Source organism: Stylophora pistillata, chromosome 2 (assembly GCF_964205215.1).
Source record: "Stylophora pistillata chromosome 2, jaStyPist1.2, whole genome shotgun sequence".
Lineage (NCBI taxonomy): Eukaryota > Metazoa > Cnidaria > Anthozoa > Scleractinia > Pocilloporidae > Stylophora > Stylophora pistillata.
This window is the reverse complement of record NC_142520.1, coordinates 13,031,021-13,045,254: the sequence shown is the minus strand read 5'-3', so window position 1 is coordinate 13,045,254 and position 14,234 is coordinate 13,031,021. Positions and strand designations below refer to the sequence as shown.

The window sequence follows — 14,234 nt, the reverse complement described above, 5'->3', positions numbered from 1 at the left end:
TACGATAGACTTGAGACATAATTAAGAAGAGCGAAATAGAATTGATGACAACGGACCACAAATTGTCAGAATTTGTAGCTGAGGCCAGAATAGCTTTAGCTCTCTCGTTTTAAATCTTGTTATTAAATAAATAGCGTGTGTTTCACCTTCAATGATTAAACTTGTTTTATTTCATCAAGGGACATATTCGTATTTTCAAAAAAGTCTCAAGAAAGTAATGGGCCAATTGTTGGATGAATGCCTGTAAAAGTTAGCAACAATAAGACTAAGTGCTATTTCGACGCTCTGACAATGAGCTCCATGCAAGATGAAACAATTACTATCGTTTGTACTCATTGAAAAGCTTCCTTCGAACACTGAAACACAGCACCCAACCAGAAATATGCGAGGTCAGGTCAAGACGCTTAAGAAAAAGTGTGGTACAACTCAACAATCACACCATCCTTCGTGTCCTTGTTATGCACCATCTATTTCTGAGAAAATGACTGAGTCGTTCGAACTGTAACCATACTCCGCGTTCACATAAAAAATAATTATTTTTTGCTTGAGGGGAGGGGGGTGTGGGGAAAGGAAGATTTGGAGGGATTACATGGTTTTGAATGCGAACGGAGCGGTGAAACAGTCGCTGTCAACAGATTATAAAGAAGGAATATGGAAGTTGACTGTCCATGAGGAACGAGCATTAGAATACTACGGAGCCTTAGGAAGGAGGGGGGGGGGGGGGGAGGGAAATCATGTTAACTTTATTGTCTCACAACCTTAAATGACTCCCCCTTTCCTTCCCCCTTCCCCCTCCCCCCCTCAGAAAGAGCAATGACTGATGTAATAAGTGTTAAGTGCGGAAATAAAAGCTGTTCTCGAATGCACGCAACACTTACCTACACAAAACCCGCATCGGAAACGATGAAATTTTTGGAAACACCGAAGGATTTAATTAACCCTAATTCCCCCTTCCTGAGTTGCATGAATCATTCCTCCTACGATTTGCCACACAACTCTTATGATCTAAGTTTGAGAAAGTCGGTATTGTAGTAACTTATAACTTTCTAGCTAATATTTTCTTTGTTCTCGTCTCCTGTTTGCTTGATATTGCATGGATATTGTAAGGAGAAATTCTTTGTTCATCATGGCAGCTCAATGGCTAAATAAATAAGATCGGCACCTGTCGCGTGTGTTTGTAGCCCTGTTCTCCACAATAGTCAGGCTTTGAGTCGTTCATTTTATATTAAAACACTCTCTGATAGAGTCCGTAAAATCAGCTTAAAACAGATCGGAACAACGAGTAAATTTAAGAAATCCAATGTTGGGTTATCGCGGTCTGTACCCTTATCGACAATAGTGTTCGTCATTACAGTGGTCAAAATGTTGTGCACTCACGAAGCGCAGCCGAGTGAGTCGGCAAAAAAATTTGACTACTGGGATGACAAATATCGTTGTCGATGAGGGTACAGACCACGCCAAACCACTGCTGATTTGATTCTTTTTTACCACGATGTCAAATAAAACGATTCTATCAGTGCGTGACGCGCTGCGTGACCCCTTGACGCTAGCAGCGTTGTCTGTAGTAGTTTATCGACAGCAGCCTGGGAATTAGCGAAAAGTAATGAGACCTTTATCCAGCAGGCAGTTTGGAAGAAAAAAAAAATTCTAAGCTTCCATTAGTAATGTCCTGCTGAGTAAATGATTGTTCCAGTTATTTTAACGTTAGACCTCAAGCCATTTTAAGAATTATGTATGCTGATAATTGTTAGCACATTCAGGAATTGTATAATTGATGTTTGTTTGATTTATGACGTACCATTAGCCTTCACATTCGATTTCGTTCCATTTGCAATCCTCTAATTAACATAATTTGAATTAGTATCTATAAAGAAAAATAATTCTATGACCAACACCTGATCTGCCTACGCAAAATTAAACTCTCCGTGGGAAACATTTGGTGCTATTTTTCAGGTAGCCTGGACCACATTTTGTTAAATTTCTAATCGCCGAGAATGTCTCAAAGTTTAGAAAACCAAAATGAATTTAATATGTTGCAATATACACATTCTCAGCTTGTTCATCTCCATTCCCTTCTTACATATTGCTGCGATTAATTATTTATTACTCTTTCACCTGTGTTAGCTTTTAGAGCCACTCATTTTCAATTCTCGTTAATGCGTAATTGTTGTAGTCTAGATAATTCGTCGTTGTGCGAAAATATATCAAATTTTAAAGGGATTCACCTCTACGAAAAGATCTTGGTCAAATTCCGTTCAGTGGAGCAAGGTTAGCGCTTTTGATTCTAAGATTTACTGCAGTGTCCGCATTGTTTTTAAATTTTCTTCATTTTCATTTCAAGTATAGCGCACCCTCTTTTTTCCTTTTGTTAGTCAAAGTGTCGGAAAAATATTTTAACTTCGGAAAATGTTACGATTAAGCTATGGCTGCGCAGAAAAGTCTTCAGATTTTGCTGAGGCATTGCAAAAGTGTTTTTGATCATTGTTAGATTGAAAATATAACATGTGAACTAAGGTCCAATAATCGGTCTTAGTTACGTTTGTATGTGCCACACAGATAAGGCGTGATGATAATATTTGAAACTTTATTTTTAAAGTAGACGACTAGCTATGTCGCCCTCTTCTTAAACAACCGTCTTGAACTGTCGGTAATGGTCGCTCAATTTGAAGCATAGATAATATATGAACGAATTGAGTTATCAAATTGGAATTTTGAGTTTTTAATTTGGAATCTTTGACTCGATAATTTGCGTATTTCTTTCGGTTGACCCAAACAACAATCATGTTCTCTGACACTATATAGTACTCTACTAACCGTATAACATGACAGTTTACTGCGATGTTTTAATTAAAGAGGGAGAGGAAAGACAAAACAAAACAAAACAAAATTAAAAAAAACAAAACAAAACAAAACAGAAAAAAGGAAATAATCTAAAGTGCGTCACTCTACGGTCGCGGGATTCACATCAATGTGAACCGCACGTCTTTATCCGTCGAGTCCCGAGAATGAATCGGATGACTCAAACCAAGGCCTCTATAATTTTCACTTTTATCCACAAACTGAATCCAAAAATTGTTTTAACACAATCGCAAACATAAAAACCAATGTTCGTAAAAAGAACGTCACTACAACACAAATTCGTCTAAAAATAGCCACAATTAGAGCGTGCTTGTAGCCAATTACAAGTAAGATATTTACATCCGTCAGAGCAACAATGCAGCATCTTCATTTTGATGACACCTAAGTGCCTTATAAAAGTTAAAGTCATCCTCAAGTTACAGATGATCCTCTCTGATAAAAATGCATTTGAAAAGAGTAAAAACTTCAGGTTTCAAAACGATTTGAGCCAAGTCTAACCTGCGGATGATAATTAACAACTAACCGCCGACGTGGAATTCGAAGTGGCTAATGGCGGATCTTTGCTGAGCCACGAAAGGGGTGAGGTAAATAACCGCTAACCTCCGGCACTGAGGTGAATAGTCGTTTCAATACACCAAAACAGTGAGATAATATAGCACAAAACGATTATTTTTATCCATTTATCCTACAACGGTTCCGATATTTTTGGGTGCAAATCCCGCGCGCTTTGCTCGGTGGTGAATAGCTGTCTCAGTATATACTAACAAAGTAAGATATATACACCACCAAAAATTAATTTGAGTGATTTCTTCGCTTGTCACGGATGCAAACCGGGACTCCATTTTTTCCCGAGTTGCTGGGAGGTAAATAGCAAAGGATATTCGGAGTTTGACTAGCCAATCAGAGCGTGCCTTCAACGCTATCCACTGTTTTAGTATATACTAACAAAGGATATCAGCAGTTTGAGTAGCCGATCAGAGCCCACTTTGGACGCTATCCGCAGTTTTAGTATATACTGACAACTGATTAGTCTCCTTCCCAGCCTTGGGGGAGGGAGCGTTGCGTGACGAGCCGAAACTGCGGTTGCGAAGGAGACTAACAACTGATGTATCTCAGTGGATTCCTCAGAGGGAACAAAGAAACCACAAAAGCTGTCATAATTTTAAGCTCCGATTAAGTCCTTACTTGAAGTTAATTCTTGCTTCTTTAGTTGTGTTGTCAACAGGATGTGAAAAGAGATACTGACAGACTGCTTTAATTATATGCATTCCCTTACCATACCTTTTATTTTCAACATTGTTATCATTATCATAATTGTTATCATTATCAACATTATTTGTTTTGCCTGGGAATATATGAAAATCATATATGAAAATCTTACATGAAAATCATATATTTGAACTGCGGGTTTAGAAATGAATATATAAGCCATCTTCGCAGCAATAAACAATACTTGAAGAGTAGTCAAAATAGGGCACAAAAATATCAGGCCTATACGGGATTTTAAACCCACTACCTCTGCGATACCGGTGCAGTGCTCTACCGAATGAGCTAACAAGCAAACTGGGAGTTGGTAATCATGATGTTTCGTTATAAACCCGTGAAGTGATGAATAAATGACTGTGAAAATATAAAATTCATATGCGTAAGAAGTGTTCGTTACTGCGAAGATTGCTTTGATATTTCTTTGGCAACCCGCCGTTCACATATATATTATTTTGTTCGCTCCTATCCATATATACAGTCAATTTCGACTAGAATTTAGCAGGTGATATGTCGGGGAAGCATCTTCTTTTAAATTACTTATATCTGTTTTGTAATGGAAAAAAACTGTACCACTTGATTTGAGAGTGGTCTACAAACTTTGCAATAAATTTCCGAATAATATCCAATTTCCAATAAATTTCCGAATAAGATCCTATTTCTTGAAGTCAAAACGTGGCAACATTTCCTCCTCGACTTTTCTTTCGTGGTGAGAAAATGTGAAGATTCAACATTTCAAGTAGACAATTTGAAAGATCCTAGAATATTTCTCGTTCTTTTCGGCGTTCACAGCATCGTCTTGGAATTCGTCCCCTGTGGTGCCATTTCTCAGGACAAGAAGATATTTCAGTTTTCTATGGGTTTATCAGCACAACAAACGATAGCCGTTTCAGCCAATCAAAGCACACATTCTTATTAATACTAATAAGTAACAGGGACTTAGAGACACTTTGGCTACAGTGGCAATAGAAAAGCGGCGAAACAAGAGACTATTGATGAGCAGAAAATAATAGCCCCGCATGCTACTTTCTTCGATCACGTCTCGATGTTAATCATAACGTTGCCTGCATAAGATATACTATGCAAGAGCCGTTGGAGCTGTAAAAAAGGCATGGATAATGTAGTTTCCTCTTTCTAGTCGATAATTTTTTAGACGTCGCCGTCTTGACTACTTATATTTTTTTAACTTGTTGTCTAAGAGAAACCGACGTGTAATTATTCGCTAAAAATGAAAGGTCACGCAGTGTAGTCGAGATCTCAGTTTATTTCTGTTCACGTGATAAGAAGTGGTTTCTTCGAAACCCCGATAATCCGATGCTATGCCGCTACCTAAGGTACTTAGCTTCAGTTTCACGTAATTCTAACGGTACCATTTTCAAAGTCTATTATATTCCTTCTCTACTTTCTATTCTTCTCTAAATATGGCCGGAAAACTTTGCACAGCTTTAATAGGTAAACCGTTAACGGTACGATTTTATTATTTCCTTCTCTTCTTTTTATTCTTATCTGAATATGGAACACTTTGCACAGCTCCAACTGGGAAACCTCTAACGTTACCATCTTTAGAGTAAAAAGACTTGCCCAATTGGCCCAAGGATGACTCTTCTCGTCGTAACTTTGTTCGTTGTCCACCTGCTGCCTGCAACAGCCGCTAATCAATGTGAACAAGAATATTCCATTTTCGGCATGATGTTAACAAGACACATTTATAAGACGATAAAGATTTCTAGCCCATTGGAGTGTCATCAAGCTTGTAAGGATGATAAGAGCTGTCAGAGCCTTAACTATGTCTTCGGTGAAGGTGGCTGTGAGTTAAATGACCGCACAAACAAGGCTAGACCTGAGGATTTTGTGCCAGATTCATCCCGGTATTATCTTACACGATACAAGAATAGGGGTGAGGTTTGTTTGTTTGTTTTCTTATACATACTATAAAAATGTAGCCAATCAAAATACGAAGATATATAGATCCGTCGGCATATTCTATGGTATTACACGATGCCATTATGCCAGCAAGGCGCTAGATTAGGAGACCGGACACATGTGAGCATCTTTGTACCGCAAAGCAGTTCATTAGAAAGGCCTGTTACATAATTTTACAAACAATACATCATGTGTACTTTTTTCTCTCCCAGTTCTTTTTCTTCAGGCACTTTCTTTGGGAGGGCCTCAATGGGTTAATCGCTTTTACGGTTAACGGTTAAGATTTTTGCCTTTTTACGGCTAATGGTCAATTTCTTATTGTTGTGCTAAAAAGGACAAAAAAATACGGTTGACTTTACGTACGACATACGCGGCTAAAATTTGTTAGTTTTTTCGCTGCTTTGCGGCTTCTAGACCCTCCTGCCAGTTTCCTTCATAATTCTTATCCGTTTTATATTTTTGCAGTCCCTCTCGGATCCATACCTAAGCTTCCTGCGGAGACATGTAAAGAAATCAAATTGAGTGAAGGTCACGCAGTCAGTGGCAAATATTGGCTTAATTCTATTGTATCTGGAAAATCCATTCTTGCTCAATGTGATATGGAGAGAGAAGGCAAGTTAAACAGGACACAACACCTGTCTATTGTCTTACCCGCGCATAGATTTACTTTTGAAGAGCGCCACGTTGGTGCATTTTCTACAAGAGAGATTTAGCAGTGACCACGTGACCTTGTTTTTCCGCGAGTTTTTCACGTTTGCTGTGTACTTAAGGTTTTTCTTCTTATTCTCTCACAGAGTGGAAGTTAATTATCGTAAAAAGGCTACAAAAAGTATTCATTGTAAGTCAAGGGCGCCTTCAAATCCACCATAACGTGAAGTTACGCGAGGCCATAGCTGCAAGGTTCACGCCTTTTTACGCGGAACGTGAAGGAGCATGCTAAATCGGTGCTAAATCTCTCTGTTCAGATATTCGGCTGCGCGTGACTTTTAGAAATATATCGGGACTTCTGAAATATTAATGCTACGTATTAATTATTAATTTTTATGGGACAGTTTAGCTGAGCGCGAACTGAAGTTTGGGAAGAAGATAAGGTTTTTCAACGTACGTGATTACGCGAGGTTCGATAAGACTCTCAGAGAACTTCTAAGTTCAATCAGTTGTGTTATTGTAGTATGCTTGGAGGGCTGAGAATTAAGTACTGAGGATGTCTTTACATCGCTATGCTATTATAGAATGTTTTCCAGTTACACTGCTATCAACAGAAACCTCTCCTTTAATGCATCTCTGTAGCATGAGCTATTGAAAAAAAAAATGTTGCCATTACTTTTGCATCTCTCTCGAAGTCTCAGAGGCGCTCCTTGTATATAAATATAAAAATGGTTTATAGTGAGAGAGTACTCTCTTAACTGCCCAATACAACATGGAAAGTCTGCATGCTTGTAATGTTTTTGCAAATTGCCTCATCAGATGTTGACGAGTGCAGCGCTGACGTCCATATTTGTGGCTCTAATGGAAACTGCACAAACTCCAAAGGTTCATATCACTGTTCCTGTTATTCTGGCTTCACTAAAAGTGGAAAAAAATGTGTTGGTAAGGACAATATGTACAGATTACTTTTGAACTTAATTTCATTTTTGTGTGTGGCACACAGACGAGGCTTACCTGCTACAGAGCACCGCTGATTTTATAGGCAGTGCCCCTCGTGCAAGTTGGCTTAATGTCCTTCTCTCGATCTTCATCTACCTTTCTGCTTTCTTTAACGTACCACCACTCTCTCTGTCGAGTTCCCCTCCAGGCCATCGTGTTCCATCCGAGGATGACTATTGACAGGGCTGATATGTTCTGGAAATGTGCCCATTTCCATCTCTTTTGTTATAATTTTGGAATCAGTTCTTCACGTATATGAGTTTCATTATCTAGTTTCCCTTTTTCATATTACTTTATTGGTTGATAATCAAATACTGTATCAAACCCATGCCATATTTCCTATAAGGGTAGTTTTGAACTCTATTCAAGAGGGAAATATTTTTCAACTCCCACCAATTTTGGCTTTTGCGTGATCCCCAGGAGCATATATATTTAAAGAAAGCTGGACACTAATTTGACTTATCTGTTATGGCAAAGAACAGTTTTGTTATCCATATAGATTGGTGGTACCATAGAAATGGCAAAAAATGATTGAATGTTTTTAAAATTTAGGCGAACATACATAGAGGAGGATTAGACCGATTAAATCTTCCATGTTCCTACAGATTTTTCTCTTGAAAGAAATAAATATCTTACATCAATTCCCAAGGAAGTTCGTTTTTATCTTTTACAGAGAAAAGTTTATCTGCCGATCAGACAATTTAAAACCAGTTTGATCTTTGTCCCTTTGTTTTGCACAAAGGAGATGATAAAAAGTCTTAACTTAGAGAATTCTGGGCATGAAATGTACAGTATAAACACTCAAGTAACTTTTTTATATTTCACAGATATTGATGAATGTGCAGATGGCGTTCACAGTTGTCTCGGTGGAACAGCTACGTGCACAAATACTATTGGATCTTACAACTGTTCTTGTAACCAAGGTTACGTAGGGGACGGAAGGACAAGTTGCTACGTACAGTCGGCTGGTCAGTTAGTTTTTTTTTTTCTTACAAGTAATGAGAAAAGATACGACTTAAATGGAAATACCGCGTCCTGGTTAGCTCAATTGGCAGCGCGCCGGACTGTTGTGAGGGAGGCCGAGGGTCCAAGTCCCGGCCGGACCAACACTCAGGGTCTTAAAATAACTGAGGAGAATTTTCTACCTTTCTATGATGTTAAGAAATGGATAGATATTCTAGTCTTCTCGGATAAGGACGAATAAACCGTAGGCCCCGTCTCCTGCAGAGTTAGGGGTAGGAAACGTTAATTTCCCACGCACGAGATTACTGTTTGGTGGATGTCCTCCCCTTGGGGTGGGATGGGTGGATTTAATGGGCCCGCAGTAATTGGCACAAGCGGTTGCGGTGTCCCTTCCTATCGGTGAATCTAACAAATTAATAAATTAAATTAAATACCTAAAGAGTATTTAAAGAAAAGTCAATAAGAATACAAGACTGATAAAAAAGGAAAGGAAAAGGATAAAATGAGCCCAAACGATAAATAGGTAGCGTTAGTGTAACTGTTTTGTCTGTTTTCTTTAACAGAATGCCAAAATCCAGCAAGCCTTACAGATGCTAACAGGAAAGAAACGTACACTGGAGTTCTTTTATGCGACAGTTCACTCGGTCCAAATTGGTTTCGTTTCCAGGGAGCAGCTGGAAATAAAATGGCTACCACATGTGTTCCAACCAGCCGCTGTGGAACTCATGCCACTGGCTGGTTAAACGGGGCCCATCCTACGGTGAGCGAGGGTATAGTCACAAGGCAGGTCTGTTTTCATTGGTCAGGAGGATGTTGTAATTGGTCCATCAACATCCAAGTAAGGAATTGCAGTGGATATTTTGTGTATTACATCAGCGGCACGCCTCCAGTGCATCCGTGTCATTTGCGATATTGTGGTGCTGATTAGAGAAAGAAATACTGGGACCGTTTAGCTTGTAGAACTAGTAAAATAGATTTGCCACAAATCCTCTTCTGGTTTTATCCTAAAGCAATCTGCTTATCACTCTGAAGCGAAAAAAGCCCTGATTAGTAATAATTTTTTTTTAAGTCCCAGCCATTTTTTTTTTTTTATGGAGAGATTAGAGTGTATAATTTTTTTGAGATCAATAAGCCAAAACTGTGGAGAAACTATTTATCAGCAGCTAATTTTTGAAATAAAATAAGGAGAGGTAAAAATCAAAATTACGACTAAGAGAGTCTCAATGAGATTAAGAGCTAAAAATTTAGCTGTTAGGCGTCAAAATTCACAGATTCTAACTTCTAGTCGTACACGATGGGTTAACTGTAAAAATACTTCTGGCAACCGCAAAGGAAATAATTTAACCGTAAACCGTAAAATGGCCATCACTCCATCATGAGACTAACGACTAAGGTGTAAATTTGAAAACGTTTTCCTACGTGTAAAAGTAAATAGACGTCCGAAATCATTCTTCTTTTCTCTTTAACTCCGTTGTTAAAAAGTATTCTTTTGTCGATGGCCGTTTAAAAGGAAGACATCAATGCCAATCTATGTTTGATTTTTTAATCACAAATCAGTTTTACTATAAAAATAGCCACAACAGTTGTAACAGTCTCATCGTATCATTTGCATGCTTGATGTACTGTTTTTTTTTCAAGGAAAGAAAAGTCGAATAAAAAAGAGTCAGTAAAACTGTGAAAACTATATTCTTTTGTAAACCGAACATTGTCGCCCGTTGAAAAACCTGAAACTGGTTTGGTACTTAATTTCTCTACTGGGCTGAAAGGCCCAGGCAATGTTGTTATTGCTGAAGAATGGAACCCAATGTTCCCTTCACCGCCTATATTTCAAACATATAGTTCGGTAATTTAATCTCCTGTGATTAAGGTATTTTGCTCTCCCAGATAAAATGTAATATGCATCTAAATTTTTTACAAGCTCAGCGCTAAAAATAGGGATTTTACTAAATCTAAATTAGAACTTACAATGAAATAAATTTTATTTGATCTGCAGATGAAAATGAAGCAAACTGATTCTCACCGGTGAAAGACAGTTTTAGCGATGCATAATCGCCATCTACAGGAAAAATGAAATTTATTTCTCGTCTTTCAGTGTAAATTGTTATAAAGTTTTGTACGGAGAGAAGAACTTAATACATTAAAATTTTCGTCGCTCTCAGCGTGAGGCTAGTTGCACCCATCTTAATCGAAAGACAAAAACTAAACTTTTCGCTTTAACCATTTTTACTTGATATAAGTTGTTATCATGCGTGATTCTGTATATGAAAGAATAAATCAAAGACATTCTCTGTAGCCCCTATATGGTAACAGAACTGAGCGGGGTCCAGTTCGGCCCGTAATCATCGGACGAATGCGAAGCGGGAGTCTAGTCTTCTGATCGTTCTTTTAGTGACAGGACAGAATTGGACGACGCGAAGTCCTGTTGCCAATTAATCTAAACTATGACAAAATTTGAGAGATAAACTAGACATCGGTTATACGTTTTCATGAAATAAAAACGGTTAACTCCACAAAATGGGCGACAGTAGCGCGCGCGCAGGACGCGTATTGTCCAGTTACACAGGCATGAAGTGTCAACAGTCCTCTGACACTAACCGCTGACAAGGAGGACGCGTACATTGTCTTATTAGTGCTCAAATCGGGCTGGTGATGACCTATTACGCTCGAGAATTTCGTTATAGTTTTGATTACTGTTAGAACATTACTCGGACGATACTGGTTAAATTTTACCCCCATAGGGAATAAATTATTTTATGCAGCTAGCTACGCCTCATTATGTTTACTATTAAGGGTCAGTTTACATACGGGATTCTTAGTGATGAGTACTCAAGTCCATACAGACCAAGTTTCAGGCCTCTTTTTCTCAGCTTTAGTGCTAAAACGTTTTTCCCACTCTCTTTCCTCTCAAGGCAGCTCATTCATTTTGGGTATGGTGTAGGTTTTCTCTCACCTTTGCTGGAAATAAATAACAACTCTAGATAATGCAATTCAGTTGAGTTGTTAGCAAATGAACGGCCGCGATTGTAGAAAAAATAAGGGAAAATCTTGTTCTCATTTTCGCAACATATTCCCATCAAACAGAGTTACGCCTTAGCGATGTGCTCTACGAGTTTAAATAAAGGAGCGAGAAGCGTAAGGTTATTTTATTCTTCACAAGGTCTATTCACAATCGACCCCTTTATGTTCTTTCCCCTTAGTGCATCCTTTGATGTCCATGCGCAGAGTATCGTGATTTGATAATTTAGTCAATCACGCTTACATTGGAGGCAGCTTTGGTTGTAAAGTATCCCAGTCCTATTGAGATATCACGATTCTCTCATTTTATGGTTACTTGACATGACCAGATGTTCTATAGCAACGTTCTGCGGATCGTTTCTAGCATTGAATTTACCCCCACCTCCACAGAAATCACCCTCATTATCTCCACAACTCCCACTAGAGTAGCTCTTCCACACGGATAGGCACAGTACCCCCTCCGAAACCGCCACTGATGTTGTTATACAAGGGTCGTAAACCAGCTCCTCCCTGAAGAAATCCTTTGCCACCTTCTCCGCCATTTTCCATGATTGCACCAAAGTGCTGTGAACTTCTGCTGCCGGAGTAGAAACCACCTACTTCACCTCCTAAAACAATAATGAAAAAATAATAGGAGGGATATATGCAATGACTCTCTCTTCTTTTCAACATAGATTGACTGAAAAGGTGTACAGGATTTAGCTGAATTTCCACGGTTTAAGGTGTGCTTGAAAGCTTTTACCTAATTAAAGCAATCTAAAACGAAATATTTCAGAAGTAAGCTAACACTATAAAGATTAGGAACAAAACTGGGACTGAAATACAACTGTATGTTGTCATAATAAGTCTACTCAGCTGAATTACTAATATTAGCAATCTGTGTGCCTTGTCCGTCGTTTCCCCGCTGACCATGAACTGTTGTGCTCGTACTCGCATCACATCCTTCAGGTCTGAAAGTGACCGTTTCTATCCCTCCTCCGGCTCCTGCTATTATAAAAGGCGCATTGTCAGTCTCTCTCACTAGGAAGGTGCCTCCGCCTCCTCCTGCTGAATTACAGACGTTGTTGATTCCACCTTCATGGCCAACAAGAATGTGGATGATCTCACTTTCAGTTAAAGAGAAATTGCCGATCCTTCTTATACCTCTCCCTCGGTATACATTATTGTTACTGGATAATCCGTACTCTCCTGCTGCTCCTATTGCTTCTAGTCTCTTGTTAAAAGTGTACGGCACGATCCGAGTTGGATTCTGCTGGACAGTGTAACTTGTCCGTCGTGATCCTGACCTGACTATCGAAGTGACAACTCAGCAGTGAGACGTCAATTTCTGATATGATGCTGCGAGGACGCGCTTTTAAGACGATCACTGGAGCGGCATATGTTGATGCGTGTTTAAGAGAATGTCATCGTGACATGACATGCCAAAGCTTCAACTACGTCCTTACTCAAGACAAGTTTGAGCTGAGTAACCGCACCAAAGAAGCCATACCTGAAGATTTTGTACCCAACTCTGAGAGATATTACTTCAGACGACGTATCAACAGAGGTGAGTCCTCTGAAAGCGAAACTATTTACATGCAGGTTAAAGGGGATAGCTGGAGGAGGGAGTATTACAAGATAACTCGGTATTTTCAACTGAGTTATTAACGTAAATTGGCTTTAGATGCTCTTTATGGTGGTAAACTTGCCTTATTAACCCCTCACTTAATAATATCAAATTATTTACATGGTGAACTGTCTTGGATGGGAATGATGCTGCGCTATTTTCTTACCTTCCAGTTCAACTTGGTTCAATTAAAAAGCTGCCAGCTGATTCGCGCAAAGAGATCAACGCGAGTGAATGAGGACAAGAGGTCAGCAGCAAATACTAGCTGAGTCTGCAGCCGCGCGCCTTATATTTGAAGAAAGCAAATACTGCCATGTAACGCCACTTCTGAAATCATTGCACTGGTTTCCCGTCAGATACAGAATAATCTTTAGAGTGCTTTTAATTACTTTTAAAGCTAACCACGGTCTGGCGCCCGTCTATATTAACGAGTTAATCTCAATTAGAGGTGTATCATCAATGAGATACTCGGGCGTCCTGGGTCCAGCAACTGATATCGATTCGTTTAAACTGATGCATTCGAGTAATAAGCCTCATCATGGCTTGATCACAAGTAACGCCAACTGACAGTCATGCTCATTGGTCCAGCAAGTTTAATTATGAGCATCCGGCAATCTCAGGCGAAGCGGACTTGAGGGAGGGGGTGGGGCTAGGCTTAGCACGAGGGAGAGGTGGGATGGGGAAGGAGGCCAAGTGTGTCATTCATTTGTCCGATGCAAGCTAGATTATATGTTTTAGTCGTGATCAAGTAAAATAGTGATTGATAGCTATAGAAGCGGCTGTAGAATAGAAAAACCAAGACATCAGTTTCGATGCCTCATTACCACCACTCGTGAAAATAAAGGATACAGTTGTAGGAAGAATTTCCGTGCACCAAAAATGAGAAAAATGCTGTTGAAATACTTTGCGTGATGTAACAAAGCGGAAGTATATCTGAGATCACGTATGAATGGATGTA

The 14,234-nt window shown here is 39.2% G+C and overlaps 1 protein-coding gene across 1 annotated transcript; it reads left to right on the top strand.

Annotated features, from left to right (window-relative positions):
- The first annotated feature begins 2,149 nt into the window (after positions 1-2,149).
- On the top strand, positions 2,150-10,704 carry LOC148737201 (uromodulin-like). Its single transcript, XM_088749049.1, has 6 exons — positions 2,150-2,268; positions 5,653-6,019; positions 6,511-6,657; positions 7,513-7,635; positions 8,520-8,660; positions 9,219-10,704. The coding sequence occupies exons 2-6, from the start codon at positions 5,719-5,721 to the stop codon at positions 9,581-9,583; spliced, it is 1,077 nt and encodes a 358-aa protein (XP_088605175.1). The 5' UTR covers positions 2,150-2,268; positions 5,653-5,718; the 3' UTR covers positions 9,584-10,704.
- The last annotated feature ends 3,530 nt before the right edge of the window (positions 10,705-14,234 follow it).

Bases quoted from the DNA above. Each gene is read 5' to 3' on its own strand.
- LOC148737201 (XM_088749049.1), top strand. From the start codon at position 5,719: ATGACTCTTCTCGTCGTAACTTTGTTCGTTGTCCACCTGCTGCCTGCA. The intron at 6,658-7,512 runs GCAAGTTAAACA...TTGCCTCATCAG, and splicing joins ATGTGATATGGAGAGAGAAG to ATGTTGACGAGTGCAGCGCT. The intron at 7,636-8,519 runs GTAAGGACAATA...TATATTTCACAG, and splicing joins AAGTGGAAAAAAATGTGTTG to ATATTGATGAATGTGCAGAT.